The sequence below is a fragment of the Hyaena hyaena genome, unplaced genomic scaffold, assembly GCF_003009895.1.
Source record: "Hyaena hyaena isolate Hyena2069 unplaced genomic scaffold, ASM300989v1 scaffold_721, whole genome shotgun sequence".
NCBI lineage: Eukaryota > Metazoa > Chordata > Mammalia > Carnivora > Hyaenidae > Hyaena > Hyaena hyaena.
In genome coordinates, this window is record NW_024081346.1 from 855,582 (window position 1) to 880,108 (window position 24,527).

At 36.9% G+C, this 24,527-nt stretch overlaps 1 protein-coding gene across 1 annotated transcript; it reads right to left on the minus strand.

The window, feature by feature from the left end:
* Positions 1–1,675: 1,675 nt before the first annotated feature.
* LOC120220617 (zinc finger protein 585A-like) lies at positions 1,676–20,340 on the minus strand. Its single transcript, XM_039217741.1, has 5 exons — positions 20,285–20,340; positions 16,914–17,137; positions 6,780–6,906; positions 6,429–6,521; positions 1,676–4,649 (listed from the first exon to the last, which is right to left on the minus strand). Exons 2-5 carry the CDS (start codon positions 16,989–16,991, stop codon positions 2,314–2,316), a joined length of 2,634 nt encoding a protein of 877 aa, XP_039073672.1. The 5' UTR covers positions 16,992–17,137; positions 20,285–20,340; the 3' UTR covers positions 1,676–2,313.
* Positions 20,341–24,527: the final 4,187 nt, after the last annotated feature.

Here is a 24,527-nt window from a genome sequence, read left to right on the forward strand (position 1 = left end):
GAAGGGGGGGTCTTCAGACACTCTCTTGAGGGGGTCAGCAAACACTGTCCTAAACTGAGGCATAATGACGGGTTGCAAGACCTTTAGTGAAGCCCCAGATACAGTACTGGATGAGGTAAAGGGGGTTAACAGTGGGTCACCCACCATACCTTGTTCTAAGATAGAAAAAAGCATACGGTGGATCATCCAATACTGTGAAAAGGTGAGATGAAGAGAGCTAATGATGAATCAGATACTGATCTAAAAATGAGAGTGAAGGGATGTGTCACTAAACACTACCAAATTTGGATGAGGGAGTTCAGGGGAATTCCCAGCCTTGCCCCGTGACAAGGTTCTGTCCCCATCTTCAACCACCATGCTGTTGTTCCCAAAGGCAAAAAACAGTACCTTGCACAACCCCACTACTTCCCATTCCCCATTGTTACCAGTGGACTGACCTGGAGGAACCATTCTGCTCTTGCCAACTTGGCTGCCCAACAGCTGAGTGTCAGTCAGACCCTCTGCCTGCATTTGGGAGACGACTGCTGCCAGTCTTGGGTCAGACACCTAACTTCCCAGGAAGGTCTGCCCTGTTTGCTCTCAGTCCCTTCATACTATGAGCTTTGGGCCTGTCAGGACATTAGGAACGAGGTCTGTAGGTGAGGGTCTGGAGTGGGGTACGACTGTGCATGCTGGGGCAAAGTGAGCAGGCTCTTCTGCAATGAATTTGGAGCTGTGAATTTCACAATCACATAGGAAATCCTGAATACCAAGCATCTATGTGGGATTTCCTCAATCTCAGTTTTCTCTTCTTTAAACTGGCAGGATCAGGCCAAAATATTTATGATAATGTTTCAGCTTTGGGGCCAGGATGGAGGCAGAGCCCAGGTAAAAACTGGAGCTGAAAAAGCCTAGTGTTTTAGGCAAGTTGGTTCTCCCCATTGCAACATCGTATGCTGCAATATAGAAAAGATCAAAGGAAAGTTGTGAGAAGCAATGTCAATACTCCAGTGTGAATTCATGGAATGCCTATTATTGTCAGACACGGGTCAAGGTTCACAGCGGTGAGCAAAACATGGAAAAACATTCAAGCATAAGAGCCATAGACAAATAAGTAAAATATACAGGGCATCATGGCAGTAAGTGCTATGACGAAAAATAAAGGATAGAGGGGAGAGAGTCAATATTTTAAACAAGGCAGGAAAAGACAGGGAAAGCCTCTGTGAAGAGGTGCTGTTGGAAGACACGAAGGAGCTAACCACACAGATATGAAGAATCTTGTTCTTCAAAGAGAGAGTGCTGTAGATGCAAAGGCCCTGTGGCGGGACCTGAACTAATATGTTTGAGGCAAATGGGGAGAAGGTGTTTGTGGAGTCCATGGCATAAAGATGGACACAGAGAAGACATGAACAAATGCTGAGGTTTGTTTTTAATATGTTTCTAATTTGTTATTATAAAAGTCAGGTCATTAAGGCAGGCAAATGAGCTGGAAGAACTATGACAGCAAAAGGGAGATGGAGATGAAAACTTGACCAAAATAACCTGAAAATTCTTACTTCAGAAGCTTTCCTGAGAGTAGTGGAGGTTCACAAAACACTATGTTTAGAGCTAAATGAGAAAATGGCACCCAGCAGACATTAGTGTTTAGCACTAAAGCAATTATGTGAGTGTCAGAAGACAATGCGCTAGGGACTCATGAGGGTCAAATACACTTTAGTGGTAGATGATAAGGGGCAGAGGTTACAAGTCATGATGCTAGAGGGTAATGGGTCAACAGACATTCTGAGGTTTGTGTCTGTATACATAAAGAAATTTTCTACTGAGTTATCTCTTTCTTGATGGAAATACTCAATGGGGAACTGGACACACACAACCATGTTAGATTCAACAGAAGAATAAGAAAACACCCAAAACTGTTAGACAATGTGTTCTGCAGCAAACATCTCACAGAATTTAGGATCTGTCACTATCATATATATTATGTTGTTCTACCATTCAACCTGTTGACACTCTACCTATTCCACAGTAAACAGGATTATCATGAACATGACTTAATATAACCTCTCTATGCAGAAGCTGGTAATAATGTTCCATAATATTTTTCATGAGAAGCCTTCTTCTAATCTACCAATTTTCCCAGTATGAATGCCTCAAGGTTTAATGAAGGTGGTGATAATATGGGAAGGGCCCCCTTCATTCAGGGTCCTCTTCTGTACGGTGATGTTTGACACTTTGATGGGGTATTTCTACTTAGGATAATATGCATATTTTTCTGCTAACAAATTCAACGATATACAATCAAACCTGATCTGAGGTTTTCTCACACTGTTCTTCTCAAGTGTGAATACTCTGATGGACACTGAGCACAGATTTCTGGACGAAGCCTTTCCCACAGACTATACACTTATAGGGTTTGTCTCCAGTGTGTGTTGTCTGATGCTTATTCAAATTTGACCTGTCTGTGAAAGCCTTCCCACACTCAGCGCATACATAAGGCTTTTCTCCTGTGTGAATTCGCTGATGCACTTGGAGTTGTGACTTCTTAGTGAAAGATTTGCCACAGTCACTGCATTCATAAGGTTTCTCTCCAGTGTGGATTCTATGATGTATTATCAACTCTGACTTCTGTCTGAAGGTCTTCCCACATTCAGAACAGATGTAGGGCTTTTCTCCAGTATGGGTTTTCTGATGCTTACTGAGATTTGACCTGCCACTAAAGGCTTTCCCACACACAGCACACACATACGGTTTTTCTCCGGTGTGGATTGGTTGATGCACCAGGAGCTGAGATTTGGAGGTGAAGGATTTCCCACAATCACTGCATTCATAAGGTTTCTCTCCAGTATGAATTCTCTGATGTGTAATGAAGTTTGACTTGCGGATGAAAGCTCTACCACACTCACCACATACATAAGGTTTCTCCCCTGTATGAATTTTCTGATGCACAATGAGTATTGATTTCTGGTTGAAGGCTTTCCCACATTCATGGCATTCATACTGTCTTTCTCCAGTATGAATTTTCTGGTGTATATTGAGGTGTGATTTTTGGGTAAAGGCTTTTCCACAGGTACCACATTCATAAGGTTTCTCTCCAGTATGAATTCTCTGGTGTGTAATCAAGTCTGATCTTTGTGTAAAGGCCTTTCCACATTTAGGACATATATAGGATTTCTCCCCTGTATGAGTTTTCTGATGTGTAATGAGATTTGACCTGTTGGTGAATGCCTTTCCACATTTAGCGCACATATAAGGCTTCTCTCCTGTGTGAATTCGTTTATGTACATGGAGTTGTGACTTGGAGGTAAAGGATTTCCCACAGTGGCCACATTTATAAGGTTTCTCTCCAGTATGAATTATTTGATGTGCAATCAAGTGAGCCTTCTGGATAAAGGCTAGTCCACATTTCATGCATATGTAAGATTTTTCTCCCGTATGAATTCTCTGATGCACTGTGAGTGCTGACTTCTGAGTAAAGGCTTTTCCACAATCACTGCATTCATAAGGTTTTTCACCAGTGTGAATTCTCTGATGTATAATCAGTTCTGACCTGTACGTAAAAGCCTTACCACATTCAGTACATATGGAAGATTTCTCTCTAATTTGAACCTTCTTATGTGTAATGAGGTTGGAACTATTGTTGAAGATCTTCCCATATTCAGCATATATAAAGGGTTTCATTCTTGTGTGAATTCTTTGATGTACCTGTAGCTGTGACTTTGAAATGAAGGACTTCCCACAGTTATTGCATTCATATGGTTTTTCTCCAGTATGAATTCTACGGTGTGCAATCAAGTGTGTCTTCTGGATGAAGGCCTGTCCACATTCAATACATATATAGGATCTCTCACCTGTGTGAATCTTCTGATGCATCTTGAGTGTGGACTTTTGTGTAAATGCTTTGCCACAATCACTACATTCATGGTGTCTCTCTCCAGTATGAATTTTCTGGTGTATACTGAGATCGGAGTTATAAGAGAAGCCTTTTCCACATTCACTACATTCATAAAGTTTTTCTCCAGTATGAATTCTCTGATGCCTTAAGAGAGAAGATACTTGGAAAAAAGCTTTTCCACATTCACTGCACTTATAGGGCTTCTCTCTAGTATGGGTTCTCTGATGTGTAATGAATTCTGGCTTCTTTACAAAAGCCTTCCCACAGTCGATGCACACATAGAGTTTTTCTCCTGTATGAACTTTCAGATGTACCCTGAGCTGTGACCTCTGGGTGAAGATCTTTCCAAATTCAGCACATTCATAAGATTTTTCCCCAGTATGAATTTTCTGATGTTGAGAGGGTGCTTGTTTATAGCTGAGGATTTTTCCACATTGATTATGGTCCCATAACTTCTCTCCTGTTGGAGAACACTCAGGGTCAGGAGAGGAAGAGATTTTACCATATTCAGTAATCTTATTCATGTTCTTTGATGCACTGTTTCTATAATGACTGTGTAAATCTAAATTATGCTTCAAAGCATTTCCAAAGGAATCACCTTGATGGGTTCTTTTGGGGGAAAGAATGTTTTGGCTCACATGAATTATTTTTCTAATGTCCTTATATTCATAATCTTTCTTTGTAGTCAGTATTTTCTTGATGAAAGCAACATCTCTTAAAGATTTATTTTCTCTTTGCTGATAGCTTTCTGTCTGGTCACCAATCTGCCACAATTCTTCTAGAATGAAATACAACAAAATATCACTTGTAGCATCACCTTCCTTCTCACTGTAGAAAAGAAGCTTTTTCACGAATTCTCTGCTGTGAAGTTTGCAACCTAAACTCTCCTTTACAAAGAAGAATGATGTTTTAGCTGAAAGAGCAGCTAGCAGAAGCTAGAGGGGAGGGACATATGGATCATCCAAGGTGAAGGGAGAGAAAAGGGTGAGAGTAACTCATTTGAGAATGCTGGCAACAGTGGTGATAGGAAACGTTCTGGGATACAATCAAATAGTTAGAGGAAATAACCTTTATGAACATAATCCACCATGGACAGAAGTGGAAAAAGTAAGGCAAAAACCAGAATATATATAGCACAGTAACATTTATATAATAGTACATACCCTAAGTCACTTTAAATCTTAAAAGAATGAATATGCAAGAATTAAAAAATGTTTCCATCACATAAAACAATTGCCTATGGTGAGAAGTGAGTGGGTGTGGGGAAAAGAAAGAAATGGGAATAAATAAAAAAATAAAATACAGGAGTCCCTTCCCTTATCTGAAGGGGACATGTTCCAAGACACTCAGTGGATGTCTGTATCCTCAGATAGTACCAAACCTAATTTTTTTTTTCTTATTCAGTGAAGAACATTTTAGCTTTTCACTTAAAGGAAGCACTTTATGGCTTCTCTTTGACATACCGCAACTACCACTATCACTACTCTTGTGCTCTGGAGCTACTGTTAAGTAAATAAGGGTTATAGAAGCACTGCAATATCACGATAGTCAATCTGATAACTGAAATAGCTACTAAGTGACTAGTAGTCAGGTAGTATATACAGTGAGGATATGCTGGACAAAGGAATGATTCAACTCCTGGGCAGGATGGAGTGGGGCAGCATAAGATTTCACAATGTTATTCAGAAAGGCACACAATTTAAAACTTATAAATTGTTTATTTTTGGAATTTTCCATTTAATATTTTCAGATCATGGTTGACTATGGGTAACCAAAACCACAGAAAGTGAAACCGCATAAAAGGGCCAACTACTGTCATAGAGAATCTTTACCCAGACTGATAACAACAGTGTGTCCTGAATGAGAGCCACAATTAAACTGAAACTTCATCATGTGAAGTATAGAAATAAAGCAATCACAAATACAGCCAATGAGGCAGAAATCCCAGTTAATGTGACATCAACCAATACTGGAAGGAAATATCAGAAAAGTACTTCTAAAGGTTAAGTGACAATTAACCCCACATCATCAGTTGGGTAAAAACCATGGGGAACAGGGATATAAGAAACCTTATGTCAGTGCCCATGGAGAAAATAGGAAGAGAGCCTGGATGTAGATAATATTCTGAAGCATCCCATAGTGGAAAAAAAGAAATTATAGAGGACTACCAGGAATGGGAATGTGACATATATAAGTTTGAAAGAAAGCAGATCCTTGAATGCCTGAAGGTATAAAGAATCATGGACAATGGGAAAGACAGAAAGAAAAAAAAAATCCTTAATAAAAGATTTAAAAATCCTTTTAAAATAAAAAAATAAATCTGGATTGGCATGTAATCCAGACTCCAAAACACCAAAGAAGATGGTTAGAAATGATGAAAGCATTTAGTTATTTGAGAGGCCAACGTCAAGGGTCCTCAAGCAATACAAAAAAAAAAAAAAAAAAAATAGAGCCTTCCAAAAGAGTCATCTTAATAGCATTTCAAAGATGCCAGTCTTTTTCAAGACAGCTGAGATGTGCTTATTTTCTCCCTTCTGTATGGGTCATGCTCACTCACCTGAACAGCTCTGATGTGGGCTCTCACCCTTCAATACCCATGGCTCCTTTCCTTGCTCCAACATAAAAACTTCTGGCTGGGGAACGTCATACCCTGTTTAAGAGAAATGATAAAGGGCTGGATCCGGCTAATTGTGTTTCAAAATGCAAGCAACAGTCTTGTTCAATGAAGTTTTGTTCTTCAGGAACATAACCATGTATTTCTGGGAAGAGAGTATTTTTCAGAATGCCTAAGGGGATAAAGAACCCTAGACAAATCAAAGTCAAAACATCACATACTTCAGATGTCTCACAGCATTCAGCAACTGAGAAAGGAAACACTCTCACTGTGGACCCGAGTAACTGTGCTTACCTACTGAAAGCAGGTGACTGTAGGTCTCCAGCATCACATCCCGGTACAAGTTTCTTTGAGCAACGTCTAGATGCTGCCACTCCTCTCTACTGAAATCTACAGCCACATCCCTGAAGGACACCGATCCCTGTAAGAGCACATTCCTGTTCAATGTGAGTTGTTTGGAGGATGGAGAGACTAGGAATATGGAATGATGGGTTTTGTTGTTATTAATTCATTTCCTCTTTTTAAAACCCACCTCCCATCTCCCTAACATTTTATTATGGAAAATTTTGAACATACAAAAAATTTAAAAGAATTTGTAGAGTGAAAACTTGTTTCCTAACCACTTAGGATCCATCATTAACATTTTGCTCTATTTGTTTTATCATACATTTATCCATCCTTTTATCATCAATCCATCTTTTTTTTATGCAGTTCAGAGTAAAGTGTAGATGCCAGTACCACTTCATCCTAAATATGTTAGAATGCAAATCATTAACTAGAATATAACATTTACCTTTTTTAAGGTAAAATTTTCACACAATGAAATATACAAATCCACAATGTACATTTGAAGTTCTGATAAATGCATATATCTGTAATACAGGAACTTTTTTAAAAAATGGTATTTCATTCAGGGTGCATTTAAATATCTAGTTTTACACAATCATTTTGCAGGAGAAAGAAATCCAATAAAGAATTTCTGCTGTTTGTTCTATACTACAGTTAGTCAATTACTTGTTTTTTAAAACTGAAGAATGAAATAGGCTCTCTCTTAGATGATACAGTGATACAGTTTAGGACCAGCCATTACACTAGTCATGAGAACAAAGAAATGGATTATGTTCCTAATCTTCTAGCAAATTAAAAGACTTAAGATTTAAAAGAAGGGAAAAAACAGACACAAGTTCACTAAAGTGTCAAAAAGTAAATCTCTTATGTGGAACACACTGAGGACCCAAAAAAGGAAAAAGTATATTCAACATGGGGCAGTAATTTTTTTTTAATCAAAACAGGCCTTTATTTATTCATTTCTTAAAAATAGTTTATTGTCAAGTTGGTTTCCATATAACACCCAGTGCTCAGCCCCACAAATGCCCTCCTCCGTGCCCATCACCCCCCTTCCCCTCCCCTGGGGCAGTAAATTTTTATTAGTTGAATTTAAGTTTCAAGATGATAAGTATAATACAGAATGAGGGGTAAGGAAGGTTACTTCCCAGAGAAGACAGAAGCAAAGGTGAGGAGAAAGTAAAATACGTGATGAGTTTAGGGAACATCATATAGCTCTATATAATGGAGAGAAGTCTGCATACACATCAGAAGGTAGTTATGGAAAAAACAGTTTGATCATAAAACGAGTAAGGATTTTTTTTTTTTTTTACTTTTAGTAAAGGTAATTAAGATAATCAGATTTATGTGAATTTTTTCCATAGAAGATCCCTATCGCAGGATAACTAACCAATTAAATGATGAAGAAAAGTTTCTTACAGAACAATTCTAGCAAATAAATGAAGAGGTTAGGATAGAAATAGAATATCATAATTTTGTAATTCCTAATGAAATAATGAATTTATTCAGTAATCACTAATGGTTGCTTAGCTGTTTCAGGTAAAAGGCTGAAGAGAAATTTACAATGGATGGACCAGCTAATAACATCTACATTCAATGATCAATTTTAATATCACAAAAAGAGAGATAACCAAATATTATGTGCCTCCTGACATGATATTGTAACTGATTTCATTATCACATCAAGTATTCTTAACAAAGAAAAAGAAGAATCCAACCTGAATCTCATTAAGCCTCTAGATCTAACAAATCATTCACAAAGTGAAGGTGAGAGAAACATATTGCACAATATTAAGACTGACACATCAGCCAAATCCAGAAGGCAGCAAATGACCCATTTCTTCAAAAAATAAATTATAAGGGCGCTTGGGTGGCTCAGTTGGTTAAGTGTCCAACTCTTGATTTTGGCTCAGTAAATGATACTGCAGTTCCTGGGCTTGAGCCCCACATTGGGCTCTGCATTGACAGCACAAAGCTTTCTTGGGATTCTCTGTCTCTCTCTCTCTCTCCCAAAATAAATAAACTTTAAAAAAAAAAAAAAAAAGAAAAACTAATAGAAGGGAAGCTTTTTTTTATAAAAAGAAACTTCAGAGTCATATTAACCAAATGCAACTTGTAGACCTTGTTTGGTCCTTCATTAAACAAACCAACATTAAAAAGATATTTAAGACATGTTTTAAAAAATTCAAACAATACAAGTATTAGATGATATCTAGGAATTACTGTTGTTTTAGATGTGATAATGGTTTAGTGGTTATGTTAAACAAAAAGAAAGAAAAAAAGAATTCTCATCTCTTAAAGATACACATCAAAGAATTTACAGATAAGATACGGTGTTGGGATTTGCTTTATAAAATTTTTTTTTAATGTTTTATTTATTTCTGAGAGAGAGAGTGAGAGAGACAGTGTGAGCAGGGGAGGGTCAGAGAGAAAGGGAGACACAGAATCTGAAACAGGCTCCAGGCTCTGAGCTAGCTGTCAGCACAGAGCCCGACACGGGGCTCCAACCCATGAACAGTGAGATTATGACCTGAGCCGAAGTCGGACACTTAACCGACTGAGCCACCCAGGCACCCGGGATTTGCTTTAAAATAATCCAGCAGCTGAGGGAGTGGGAGGGTGGTTTTAGATGGAATTAAAATGTCAGAATATTGATGACTAATAAAGCTAGGTGGTAGGCAGAAGATATACAAGGGTTCCTGATACTATTCTCTTGACTTTTGTATACGTTTACTTTTTTTTTTTTTATATAATAAAATGTTTTTTAAAAACATGATCCTCCAGGGGTGCCTGGGTGGCTCAGTCGGTTAAGCATCTGACTTTGGCTCAGGTCACGATCTCACAGTTTGTGGATTTGAGCCCCACATCAGGCTCTGTGCTGACAGGTTCAAAGCCTGGAGCCTGCTTCAGCTTCTCTGTCTCCCTCTCTCTCTGCTCCTCCCCCATTCACATTCTGTTTCTCTCTCAAAGATAAATAAACATTAAAAAAATTTAAAGAAAACATTGCTCCATATTAAAAAAAAAAATTCATCTGTAAATGCATAATTGAAGGTAGGCTATTTCTACCTAAACTCATGAATGTTTTAAAAAAGGATTATAAAGACCTGAATACCCACACTCAGCAATTTATAGAAACAGTAGACAGAAAATAATCAGTGATATATAAGAAACAAACAATAGGATCTAATTGATATTTATAGAATATTCCAACACATTCTTTTCAAACACCCACAGAACCAGGACCAAGACAGACCATAACCTAGACTGTGAAACAAACTTCAACAAATTTAAAAGAATTAAAATAACACATAGCATCTCTGACCATAATGGAATCAAACTAAAAATCAATAATAAAGACAAAAGAAAAATGGGCAAAGGAATTACATTACAAAATAGTAACAAAAGCTATCTGGAAAGCAACAAAATATTTGGAAATGAAGTAACACATTTCTAAATAACCTATAAATCACAGAGGAATTCTCAAAAGAAATTTAGAAAAAACACTGAACTGAAAGAAAATGAAAATATATCAAAATCTGTGGGATACAGATAAAGCAATGCAGAAAGGGAAGTGTATAGCACTAAATGTTTACATTAGAAAAGGGGAAACAATCCAATTTAAAAAATGGGCAGAGGATTTGAATAGACATTATTCCAAAGACATATAGAAGGCCAGAAGGTGCTCAATATCACTAATCATCTGGGAAATGTATATCAAAACCATAATGAGATACCTTACACCTGTTAGAATGACTATTATCAAAAAACAAAACAAAACATAAGAAATAACAAGTACTGATGAGGATGTGGAAAAAGAGAACCCTTGTGCACTGCAGGTAAAAATGTAAATTGGTGCAACCACTATAGAAAACAGTATGGAGGTTCCATTTTTAAGTTAAAAGCTTTAAGTAAAAACTAAATTTTAATTTAAAAATTTAAACTAGAACTATCATATGATCCAGCAATTCCAAGTCTGGGTATTTATCCAAAGGAAATGAAAACAAACTTAAAAAGATATATGCACCCTTCCATGTTTACTAAAGCATTATTTATAATAGTCAAGACATGGAAGGAACCTAAGTGTCCACCAGTGGATGAATGGATAAAGAAAATGTGGTATATATACACAATGGGATATTATTCGGCCATAACAAAAGGAGTCTTGCCATTTCCACAGCATGGATGGATCTTGAGGATATTATGCTAAGAGAAATAAGTCAGAAAGAGAAGAACAATTACCATATGATCTCATTTATATGTGAATCTCAAAACAAAAAAACCTGAAGTCACAGATACTTAGAACAGATTCATAGTTACCAGAGGTGGGGAATGGGTAGTGGGCACAATGAATGAAGGCAGTCAAACGGTAAACTTTCAGTTATAAGATAAATTTGCCATGGGGCTATAAGGTTAGTAACACATGGTGGCTACAGTTAGTAATACTGTAATGTATACTGAAAGTTACTATGAGTAAATCTTAAAAGTTTTCATCACACAAACACAAAACTGTAACTATGTACAGTAATAAATATTGTGGTGATCATTTCACAACATATACAAACATCACGTTATGTTATATACCTGAAACTAATATAATGTTTTACGTCAAGCATATATCAATTAAAAAAAAGGAAAGGGGAAAATTGTTAAATCAATAATCTAAATTCCCACCTCAAGAAACTAGAAAAAGAAGAACAACACAGACTCAAAGCAAGGAGAGAAAAGAAAATAATAAAGAGCAGTCATCAATGAAATTAAAAACTAACTTTTAAAAAACACAGGAAAAAATCAATAAAATACAACACAGGTATATGAAAAAATCAATACAATTGATAAGCTTTGTTGACTGAGCTATTAGTCAACAGACTGGCAAAGATAAAAACAAGAAACAAATCACCAATGTCAGTAATGAAATAAGAAATATTGGGGCACCTGGGTGGCTCAGTTGGTTAAGGACCTGACTCTTGATTTCAGGTCAGGTCATGATCTTATAGTTTGTGAGATTGAGCCCCAAGTTGGGCTCCGTGCTGTCAGCTCAGAGTCTGCTTGGGATTCTCTCTCCTTCTCTCTCTACCCGCCCCCCCAACTTGCATGAATGCTCTCGCTCTCAAAATAAATAAAAAGTTTAAAAAAAAGGAAAAATATTACAGATCCAGCTGCCAATTAAAGGGAAATACAAATCACTTCTCAGCCTTTTGGCTAAGAGCAAAGGTAAAGGTAAATACAGAGAATACAAAGCCTCAATGCTAATAGATAGATCCAAAAACTTAGAAGATATGTATCATTTCTTCAAAAATCACAAATTAACAAAACTCAGCTATTATGAACAGAAAAGATGATGATCCTATAACCATTAAATTAAATTCTTAATTTAAAAGCTCCTAAAAAAATAAAGAAATCTCCAGGCCCAGAATACTTTATTAAAGAATTAAACTAAATATTTAAAGAGGAGTTAGTGTTATTTTTATAGTCTTATCCAGAAAACAAAAGAGAACACTTCCCAACTAATTTTGTGGGGCCAGCATTACCTTGATATCAAAATTAGACAAAGACAGTACAAAAAACTACAGGTCACTATCTCTCATGAACCTAGATGCAAACATCCTCAAAAAATATTAACAAATTACAACCAGTAATAAAAAAAAAAGAATCACGCACCACCACTGTACTATGTTTCACAATGCCCTTTGAGGATCTATAATAGTTTCAACATAAATAAGAAGTTTAAAAAAATATATTGAAGAATGTGTATTCTTAAAACAGAACATTTTGGAATAGACAAGAACGGAAAATCAGGCATGAGACTCACTGCACAATTTATGTGAGAGAATATAAATTTCTTACTTACCTAAACTTAAGGCTGGAGTAGTAAAGGTACAGAAGGAATTGATATTAAAAAGATAAAATTGATAACAGGTGTGAAGGTGAGAAAAAGAGACTCAACTAATTACCAGTTATTAGTTCTGTCCAACTATAGATTTTGGTGTTACAGATGGACTTAAGAATTAGAGGAAGAGATGGGGGAAGAAGACAAGAAATAATGATTTAAATTTTGTACGTATGGAAATTTAGGTGATAAGACATATATAAGGGTGTATACTTAGTAGTTGAAAAGAGAGCTAGTATGGAGATGAAGATTCAGGAGTGGTATGTAGAGAGCAGGCCACTGAATTTAGGGGAGGGAATGAGTATAGAGGAAGGACAAGGGGATAGAGAAAGTATTCTCTCTCTCTTTGGAAAGTATATCTTAGATATCTGTGGCTTTTAATGTTTAAAATTATGGTATTTGAAAGCTATTATTTTATTTCTTCATTTAATTTTGTTCAGAGATTATAGTCTGCTTCTTTATGATGTGCTGATTGTTTATGGAGCTTAAAACAATGTCATTTCTTTGAAAATGCTTCCTATATACTTGCAAAAAAACATGTGCTCCGATTTTTCTCTTTCACACACTGGCATAGCCATACCCTACATACACCAAAACCCCAGCCCCCCAAACCCAAGGTCATCAGACTTTAATGGGGAATAAAGAAGATGTCATATTAGTAGCTTTGACTCCTTACCAAATGAGCTTCTGATAAACAGTTTGTCCAAGAAAAAAATCTCCTCATTCAAAGATAATAATAAACATCTCCTGATGTACAAAGATACTATAAGTAAAAAGAATGAGAGAAAAAAAGAAGAAATTAAAAGGAATATGCTAGAAATAAATTGTCACATGACAGAAGAAAACACATTCACCATGATTTCAATGAATTCACGAAGACAAAAACCTAAAATAAATAGGGATTAAGAGCCCAAGGAAGAAATAATGGAAAAACAGGTTAAAGCAAATGGTTATTCAAATTTTTGAAAAATAAATTGACAGCACTCTATAAAGAAGTGAAAAAGAAAAAGCAACACAAAAACGGAGATCTCTCTGAAAGCAATAAAATACCATGTGAAAACACAAAAAAAGCAACAAAGATTAAGACAAGTGAGCAACATGAAACTTTTAAAGGAAAACAGAAAAAATATATAGTTTAATAAAAACATCTAACAGAATACTTGAAATGGAAACAACTTTTATCATTTTTCACAGTATAAATTTATTAGATACTGTCTAAAGAGAAAAGAATTCAAGAAGTTAATGTGATAAAGACCACACTAAAAGAACCAACCATACAAAAAAGAAACCAAACCTTCCAAATTACTGGAAGGGACAAAGAAACAAGAGCAAGAATATAGGGTCTAAGGTGAAAGAATATCTTTATCAAAAGTGTACATAAAATATATCTTTTCCAAATGCTATATAAAAAAAGTTCACAAGGACTCCGAAGACCGTAAAAGGATGAGCAAAAGATATATCTGGAAACGCCAACAGGAAGGAAACAAGAGCCTGAAATCAGATAGGGCTGAATTCTAGGGAAAAAATATTAAACATAACAAAGACATAATCCAAAATTAATTTCAGATGTCATTACTATCACTGCACCAAATTTCATAGCATCAAAATTCATTCACAGAAACTACAAATATAGACAGAAATATATTCGTGGTAGGAAATTTAGTATGTTTCCCTTTCAACAGAGTAAATAAATAAAAATAAATAAATAAACCACACTTGTAAAAACCTCCTAACTACATAAGATAGCTTACTGATAAGACAGCAAATTCTGTATCTTGAAACAGTCTTTTCAGGTGCCTATGTAATATTCAGAAACGTTAAACATAAAATTTGTGCGTGCAGGCACACCCACATACACACTTTACACAAAATTTAACATTCCAAGAAGCAGAATAAAATCAGTGCAAATAAATCTCTCTAAAGCTGCAATCCTAATTTATTTAATAAAATCCTAATTTTATTAAAAATTAGGAATTACTTAACTAAAAATCTTAGTACCTAAAAGTGAAAATGTGGTAAACAGTAACTAAAGATTTGGTGGAGAATTTATTATGTTCCTAAAAAATTATCCATTTCATCTAGGTTTTTACATTTATTTGCATAAGACACTTTTTCTAAATTATTTCTCAACACTATTTTGCTATATATTTTTGATATATAGTATTTTTGATATATATAATTTTTGATATATAGTATTTTTATATTGTTGTTTTAGATATCTTACTATCTTCTTTGATTTGGAGTTGACTGCTAAATGAGAAAGTAGTGTCAGCCTCATGTGTCCCTGTGATAAGCCCTACTGGGCTACTGTTTTCATGTATTTTTGAACTTAGTTAATTAACACATTTGACTCCTGAATCTGTATTCATAATTTCCAGTTTTTTTCCTGTCCTTGACTGGTTTAGGCATCAAGTTTAACAGAGTAAACAAAATAACACAAATACCACAAAGAAGGCTGGAAATAATTTTATTTTTTAATTTTTTAATGTTTTATTTATTTCTTAAAGAGAGAGAGACAGCATGAGCAGGGGAGGGTCAGAGAGAGAGGGAGACACAGAATCCTAAACAGGCTCTAGGCTCTGAGCTGTCAGCACAGAGCCCGACACAGGACTCAAACCCACAAACCATGAGATCATAACCTGAGCCAAAGTCGGATGCTTAACTGACTGAGCCACCCAGGCACCCCTGGAAATAATTTTAGATACCATCTTTACCCAAACTTTGGCCTACAGGTCAAGTGTAAATCCATATGAAGTTTACTACCACTTTTGACTGTGTGTTTTATAAACATTTTAATTTCTTGAAGGGTTTCTGAACCATCTGTATTCACCAATTTTGACATTTATTTTTTGTAAAGCTATATTCCTTTTGTTTATATGATTTTGCATAATATTAAATCAGAATGTTTCAATCTGTTTTGTTACATATTTGAAGTGTATCTTTACTCTCTGTTCTTGATCATCCGCCTGTAAAAGCTACTTACGCTTCTGTCAGACATCTTCATCAATTAGTTTTGTTCTCCATGTGACTAATTCCTTTCCTTATCTTTTGTTTTGTCCTTATTGTTACTTTATAGAGTTCTTTTTCTAACTTCTTCAGTTTTAAGTGTCACTCATACCTTAGGTCTTTTTCCCCCCCAAACTTCAAGGATTCCTTAAAAAGGCATTAAAATCTATACTTTTCCTCTCTATTTATAGCTTAGCTTCACCACAAACTTTAAAATACAGTTCTTTATTTAATTGAGATTCAATTCAAAGAATTTTCTAAGACCCTTTATGGTTTTTCCTTTAAAGAATATACAGAAAAAAAGTTTTCAGATATGGGGTTTCTTTTGCTAGACTTTTACTTTTTTAAAATTGTGGTAAAATATACATAATGAAATCTACCATCTTAAAATGTATAGGTCAGTGATATTAAGTCTATTCCCAATGCTGTTCAAAAGTCTTTTACTTCATATTTCTAATTTAATGCTCTTGGTTGAGAACAAAATCAAAATTATAGCAAAGTTTCATATTTTTTACCTGTCAGGATTAACATGTTTTTGGAACTAGCTCATAAAACTGATCAACAAAGAACGAACATCTAAAAAATAAATTTCACAAAGAGAATAGAGAAATATTTATGTGGGGAGAAGGAGTTTACGAAGAAATAGAGAGGGGCGCCTGGGTGGCTCAGTCACTTAAGCCTCCAACTTCGGCTCAGGTCATGATCCAAAGTCCGTTCCTGGGTTCAAGCCCCATGTCAAGCTCTGTTCGGACAGCTCAGAACCTGGAGCCTGCTTCATATTCCGTGTCTCCCTCTCTCTCTGCCCTTCCCCCGCTCAGACTTTGTCTGTCTCTCTCTCAAAAATAAATAAACATTTAAAAAAAATTCACTAAACAAAGAAGAAATAGAGAAATAGTTTCAACACTGTGCCCAAAAATGATTTCTAATCAGGAAGCTTATCCTCAGCCAAAAGATCAATATGGCATGAAGACAAAATAAAAGACAGTTTTTGACATTTCACCTCTCAACTATCATATAGTTGGCCTCTAGGTGTGGAGATAATATTGCCCATTCTTGGCAGACAGATAAAGATTTGCTTTAGGGCAGTAAGAGAGTGTGGTTACTTCCTGTGGCCCATCTGCCACTGGTGACCCATCAGAGATATCTACTCCCAGGATGAATTCCTTCCCCCTAAGATTCTTCTTTCTCACCTCATATGAACTGTCATGTTCCTCTGGAACCAGGATCAGGGATTTCTGGGGAGAGGTCTGATTAGCTGGCATCATCATAGTAGGTCTCAAACTTTATTCTCTCAGGAGCCTAAAGCTTGGTAGACATCAGTAAATCCAAGCAGAGCTGCTGGGGGGGGTGGGGTTGGGGGGGGGGGAGGCAGGCTGAAGTCTGGAGAAGATCTAACCCAGAGACAACAAGAAACCTGAAATGACAATGTCCACATGGTCACATACTCATTCATCACATAAACATTTCCTGCAAACACCAAGGTGAAGTTCCCTGAACTAGACACACAGAGCAGAGGCTCTCAAACTTGACTGTGGATTCAAAACACTTCGAGGGCTTGTTAAAATACAGTAAAAACCTCCATCTCACTCCCAGTTTCTGATTCAATAGGCCTAGGGTAGCAACTTTCTTAGTCCAGTCAGGCTGCTATAATAAAATACCACAGACTGGGAAGCCTATAAACAACAGAAATTTATTGATCACAGTTCTGGAGGCTGTAAAGTCCAAGATCAGGGCGACAGTATGGTCAAATTTTAGTGAGAGACCTAACTAGAGGTTCATAGCCAGCACCCTCTGTGTGGGATCTATTTTATAACAGCACTAATCCCATTTATGAGTAGTCCACCTTTAGAACCTAATCAGTTCCCAAAGATCTCACCTCCTAATATGGTATTTCTGGATTTCAACACATAAATTTTGGGGGGGGGGGGACACATTCAGACCATAGCAGGGCCCAAGAATTTGCTTTTTTTAATGTGTGTGTGTGTGTGTGTGTGTTTTAATTTCTGAGAGAGACAGCATGAGCAGGGGAGGGTTAGGGAGAGAGGGAGACACAGAATCCGAAGAAGGCTCCAGGCTCTAAGCTAGCTGTCAGCATAGAGCCCGACACGGGGCTCGAACCCATGAACCGTGCGATGATGACCTGAGCCAAAGTCAGTCGCTTAACCGACTCAGCCACCCAGGTGCCCCAAAAATTTGCATTTTGAAGTAGTGCCCAGGTCATGTTGATGTTGTTGGTCCAGCAACCAGACTTTGAGAACCAGTGCTGTAGAGAACATAAAGTTTAATAAAACCTGTGAAGAGTACTGGTCAATGAGATATGGAATAATATTCCTTAAGATTTAAACTGCAGCTCTGCTAACTTTTAGCTATAAGAATATGAACAAGTTACTTCCGTTTTAGTTTCAAAAATGAGGATGAAAGTACCTATTTCAAGAGTTATAAAAATTAAGGGCATCAGGGTGGCTCAGTGGGTTAAGCGTTCAGCTCTTGATTTTGGCTCTGGTTATTATCTCATGGTTGGTGAAAGCAGCTCCGTGTCTGGCTCTGCACTGACAACATAGGGCTCGCTTGGGAATCTCTCTCTCCCTTTCTCTCTCTCTACCCCTCCCCTGCTTGCTCTCCCTTTCTCTCAAAATAAATAAATAAACATTTTTTTTTAAAGTTATAAAAATTAAATGAGATGATGCTCGTAAAGTATTCAACATCTCCCTGCACACAAGAAGCATCCAATAAATATCAGCAATTACCATTCTCTTTTTGATATTAAAACTTAAATATAAAAACAGTGTAATCAAAACAGAAAACAACAGTTCACACAATACTGACTTATGTATGTAACAAAAACAGCATTCAACTGGGTGAGCACATTTATGGTGTAAGTGGCACTGATATAACTGACCATTCACCTAGAAAAAAACAAACTAGATCGCCCTCACACACTATATATTAGACTGAATTCCAGCAGAATTAAACATTTAAGTATTTGTATTAAAAAAATTGAAATAAATTTTAGTAGTATGTGTTTGTATCGACATTGTGTGGGGTGGAAGGAATCTTTTAGGTCACATGTGAGAAAACCCAGATGCTGTAAAAGAAAAAAACTGATATTTTTGGCTAGATGGTATTTCCTAATTACATGTTAAAACATACTTTAAAAATAAAAATGAAGGGGCGCCTGGGTAGCTCAGTCGGTTGAGCTTCTGACTTTGGCTCAGGTCATGATCTCACAGTTCACGAGTTTGAGCCCCGCATCTGACTCGCTGCTGTCAGCACAGGGCCTGCTTTGGATCCTCTGTCCCTGTTCTCTCTCCCCCTCCACTCTTCATGTGCTCTCACTCTCTCAGAAACAAATAAGCATTTAAAAAAACATATAAATAAATAAAAATGAAAAAATCTACACATTTTTTTCAAAATGTGAAAATAGGGTATCTCTAAATTTAAAAAAAATCTAGCAATCAATATGGGGGAAAAAAAGCCCTGGGGGAAAAATGCTGTACAGAGGATATGAAAATTCACAGAAAAGGAAACTTAAATGGTAAGTAACCAAAAAGAGGCAAATTTTTTTACTAATAGGAAAATGCAGCAGAGCAATTAGATATAATTTCTCCTTAGGATAGTAAAAAGTTATTTTAAAAAAAATCCAGTACTGGAAATTAGGAAAATGACCCCTTTTATAAATTACTGGTGACAGCTAGAATTGTTATTGTGTCTTTTGAGTTAGTCATATCTATTATTAAAAATAAACAACTAATTTTAATAATAGTTTCAAATATACAAAGCAGAAGCTGACAGCAGAAAGGACAAGTTCTCTGTAATTAGTTAAGCAAACAAGATAAACTGTGAGACAACACAGTAGAGAGCACCCATTGCTTTGATGCAATCGATGTGACATTTATGAACACTGACCATGAACTAGACTGTAAAGCAATTTTTAAATTATTTTTATTTAAAAAAATTTTTATGTCTTTATTTTATTTTGAGAGACAGAGAGCGAGCGGGGGAGGGGCAGAGAGAGAGAGAGAGAGAGGGAGACACAGAATTGGAAGTAGGCTCCAGGATCTGAGCTGTCCGCACAGAGCCCGACATCGGGCTCAAACCTACGGACTGTGAGATATGACCTGAGCCGAAGTCGGACGCTTAACCCACTGCGCCACCCAGGCGCCCCTGTAAAGCAATTTTTAAATTCGAGCATTACCCAGAGGCACTGAGATAGAGAATGCACTATTAAATATCTCATGACTGAAAAAAGTAACTAAAATTGAAGAAAAAAACAGTACTTAGATTTGAACAAAATGCTACACACCAAACCTTATGAATGTTTAGAAAGCGAGCTCATCACAGACCTCACTGACCCTCATAACTGACCCCACAGATCAGTCACTGACCACAAACTCCCATCACCGTGTCAACAAATCCCACACTCATCACTGAGCCAAGAGACTCCTATCACTGCCCTCACAGCAGCGGACGCCATAGACCCAGAAACCACACTCACTCACTCTACGGACAACACACCCATCACCGACCCCCAAAATCCCTAATCATGACGAACCAAAATCACCTCAGAGACCTCTCGGAGTTAAACTGCGGAGACGCTCCAGACCTCAGCGGCTAAAAAGCCTTCGAGGACCACTTCCGCTTCCGGTTTGACCTCCAGCACCTCCTCTCAGGGACAGTCGCTGTCGCTCATGCTCTGAGTGTTACCTTGGAAGCCGCATATACCAATAGTCGGCATGGCGTAGTTTCCGTAAGAGACGCTGTCGGGCCGCGAACATGGCCTCACCCAATAGTGCTTCTGAGCGCGAGCCGCCATCTTTGAGGCGTGTCCATTCCGTACGGAGAACTAGTCCTCCCGCGGGTTTTCTTAGAGCGAGGCGAGGATTGCAGCGTAGAACGCGGGGATAAGGCCCTGGTTGAAGTAGGCTTCTGGAAGGAAGGAGGTATTGGCTATGGTGTCTGGTGTTCTGTGTTATATTTAGAAAAGCTAATTTGCCTTTCGGGATACACCGCGCTGCTGAGAGTTAATTATCTGCTGGGAGAAACCATCGGGGATGAGGGGAGCCAGGGAGGAAAAGTCACCAAGGGATGAGGACAGACGTCTTATATGCAACGGCTGAATCCTGGGAGAAATCACCGGCGGATGAGAGAAGTGAGGACAGTCCAATCTGCTTTTTGGAGAAGCCCGCAGGGAGAACGCGGAGAGGTCAGAATGGGAGCCCGTTCCTGGGCGAAGCCACCGGCAAAAGAGATGCCAGAACGGCCCGTCTGCGGCCGGAAGGGTAGTTTACCCTTTGGGGGAGAAACCCCCTGGGGATATATAAAAGGTACTAATCGGTACGGTCTAGTTCTCTGCTGAGGGATGCCACCAGGGCAAGACGGCACCTCTGGAGGGCTGGTGGAGGAAAATAGAGCTTGCATCCTCATTAATTTCCGTTAGTGGGCAACAATTATAAAAATAATAATAGTTTTTAATATGGTCAACTTGTGACAAAAAGCATCTAAGGGAAACTGCTATTTTTGTTTATTTGTACATTCAAATCTAAGTAATAACAACGTCCTTAGTATGTAAATGAAGCCTAAAGTCCAGGAGGTGCTTATGAGTGGGGGGGGGGGGTTGTAAAGACACAATTCCTTTCATCTGGCGAACTCCTAATCATTCTTTAAAACCCAGCTAAATATTGCCTCTGCCAGGAAGTCCTGTCCGACAGTGATAGGAGGTTCTGTGACCTACTGAAAGTCCTTTAGCAGTCCCAGCAGTGGGAAAAGTGTTTTGAGGGAGCTAGACAGAGGCTCTGATGTGGGCATGCTGGGTACCTTCAGGCTATTTATGTCCCTCTCTGGGCTTTAGCTTAAAAATTGGGCCAGTTAGAGGGTTGAACTGTGCTTTCAGTAGCTGGTCTTTCTTCTCCCAAAGACTAGTTTAAGGAAGAATCTGTGGAAGTCTATTAGTGAACACACATTTTCTAAAGATTGCTCTTCATTTTGTTGGTAATATGATTATGTTAACCAGAAGACTTATCTTTTAGTGATTTATGTGGAAATACTAACAAAATGTTAGCTTAAAGAAGTTTACTGAGGAGGGGTAAAAGGATAAAACAAAAATAACTATGTTGGTAAATGATGAAAGCAGCTGATAGGTACATGAAATTTATTATAATGTTCTCATTTCTTTAATATTCATGTAAAAATTTCACAGTAGAAATTTAAAAAGGAAATGAATTTAAGAATTATCTACAAGGGCATATTATCAAGAAGAAAGCAGGTGTGTTGATAGTATTAGATTATACAAATTTAAAAGCAAACAATATTAACAGAGATGTTCTGTGTTTTAATAAAATGCAGCTACCAAGAGCATACAACACTAATAACATCTATCTAACAATGTAGCTCTGAAATGTATACAGCAAAAGCTGGTAAAACAGGGAAATTTTGAGGAACTCACAATCACAGTAACTAACATATCTTTGAGAAACAGATCAAATGGAAGAAAAGTAGGTATAAGGCGATATTGGGATAACGTAAGTAATTTGGTTAATATATATCTACATTTTATTTTTGTTTTTAACTAGAAAAGTACATTTTTTCAAACATACATGGAACACTTATAAAAATTCTCCAAAAAGTAGACCATAAAGACATTATAAAGACCCTAAACTGATATCACATATGGCATACTTTCAGATTACATAAAAATGAAGATAGAAACCAACAGTAGACAATAGAATATATAAAGTGTTCCAAATGCATGTACATTAAAATACACACAACCCTTAGGTTAAGGACAACATAATATGGGATGTTGCAAACTATTTCGAATGAAGAGGAAAATGATAGTACTATATATATGAAAAACCTAAGGGATGGGCCAAAGTGATATCCAGAAGAAAATCTAACCTAAAATTAGGATGCTAGGAAGAGTGAAAACAAATTAATTAAGCTTTAATTCAATCACATTCTACTAAAGTCCTATTAAATATTCCCAAAGCGGGACAGCTGGGTGGATCATTCAGTTAAACCTCTGACTCTTGATCAAGGAGGAGCCTACTTGGGATTCTCTCCCTCTCTGTCCCTCCCCATTCACACACTTGCTCTCTCTCTCTCAATAAAGAAATAAACTTTAAAAAAAATACTCCCAAAGAAATTGGAAAAGAGGAATCAATGTGATAAGCAGATGTTAATAAAATAAACAGAAAAAAAAACCCCTACTAGAGATAATAAAACCATGAGCTGGTTCTATGTAAAAGAGTGAAGTCGTTTTTAAGAAAGATGAAAAAAAATAGAGAAGATACACACAAACAACATTAGAAAGAAAAGGGGGCATTCACAGGAATCTCTATAGAGAGAGAGAATTTGAAACTCAAGAGAATTCTCTGGTTATTTTGAGTAATGAGTTTGAAAACCTTAATAAAATAGAAAGCTTTCTAGACCCAACCATGCTGCCCTCCAAAATCCAAAGAAAACAAGCATTGTCCCTCTGTCTTAACAGATTTATGTTAGGAGGTTCAGCAACTTGTCTTTCACCTTGGGATGAGAGATACCCTGACATCTGGCAGATCACTGAATCCCAGAAAGCCCATGAAAATACAAGTCCCTATGTAATTGAGGGCTTTATTTCCTACCTCCTTCATTCATTTGTCTTACTAATGCATCTAAAAAGCTGCTATTTTCTACTCTCCAGGTCTTATTGGTATGCTTGAAACTGGGCAAAGCCTTCATTCACTACCAGAGCTAGATTTTGACTACTGTACAGGTCGAGTTGGATTTAGTGGTCTGTTCATTGCTAATGGTTCCCGTGGGTCAAACTGAGAGTAGGGTGCAAAATATCAAAATTTAAAGAAAGACAGAATCAGTACTAATTTTTTCTTTTAGCCTCAGGCTTCAATATAGCTTGGCAGGACACTGATATTTTGTTCATTATGGGGCTTTTTGGCACTAACTTTAAATTTAAAAAATACTGTGTTAAAATATTATTTATTTTGATTACAGAATATTTCCCCAAAACTGCACATATTCCAGAGATTAAATATCCTATGGCCCATCTGCTAGACTACAAGATAATTAAGTTGGAATAAACAAATAAATAAAATCAAAGCAATTTTGTTTACAGATCTTAAAACTTTTCATAGGTTAAAAAGCAATTATAATGGAAATCAGAAAACATTTAAAACTAAAAAAAAGAACTTTATGTCTAAATGGACATTTAAAGTTAATAGCTTTAAATGCATTAAAATAAGTAAATAATAAATAATGCATTAAATAAGTTGAAAATAAAGCAGTTTTCTCTTCAAATAGTTTTTAAAAAGTAAACTCAAAGAAAGAAGAAATGAAATAATAAACATCAGATGTTAAAGAAATAATGAGTAGCAGGGCGCCTGGGTGGCTTAGTCGGTTAAGCGTCCGACTTTCGCTTAGGTCATGATCTCGCGGTTCGTGGGTTCAAGCCCCGCGTCGGGCTCTGTGCTGACTGTCAGCTCAGATCCTGGAGCCTGTTTCAGAGTCTGTGACTGCCTCTCTCTCTGACCCTCCCCTGCTCACGCTGTCTCTCTCTCTCTCCTAGAAATAAATAAAAAAACATTAAAAAAAAAAAGAAATAATGAGTAGCAAGCAAAAATACTGAAAGTATCATTTAGAACAATGAAAACTTTTTTTTGAGGAAAAACAAAATAAATAAAACTTTAATTCATCAAGCTAAAGAAAAGATATAAAAATTAGGACTATCAGAGATTTAATTAACTATAGATAATTATATTAGGCATTCAAAATCAGTAAATGGAGGGGAGCCTGGGTGGCTCAGTCAGTTGACT

Coding starts and splice junctions, on each gene's coding strand:
- LOC120220617 (XM_039217741.1), bottom strand. CDS start 16,991: ATGATGATGCCAGCTAATCAGACCTCTCCCCAGAAATCCCTGATCCTG. Junction 6,522..6,779: donor CAGTCACCTGCTTTCAGTAG/GTAAGCACAGTT, acceptor TCTCTTAAACAG/GGTATGACGTTCCCCAGCCA. Junction 4,650..6,428: donor CCCACATCAGAGCTGTTCAG/GTGAGTGAGCAT, acceptor ATTTCATTCTAG/AAGAATTGTGGCAGATTGGT.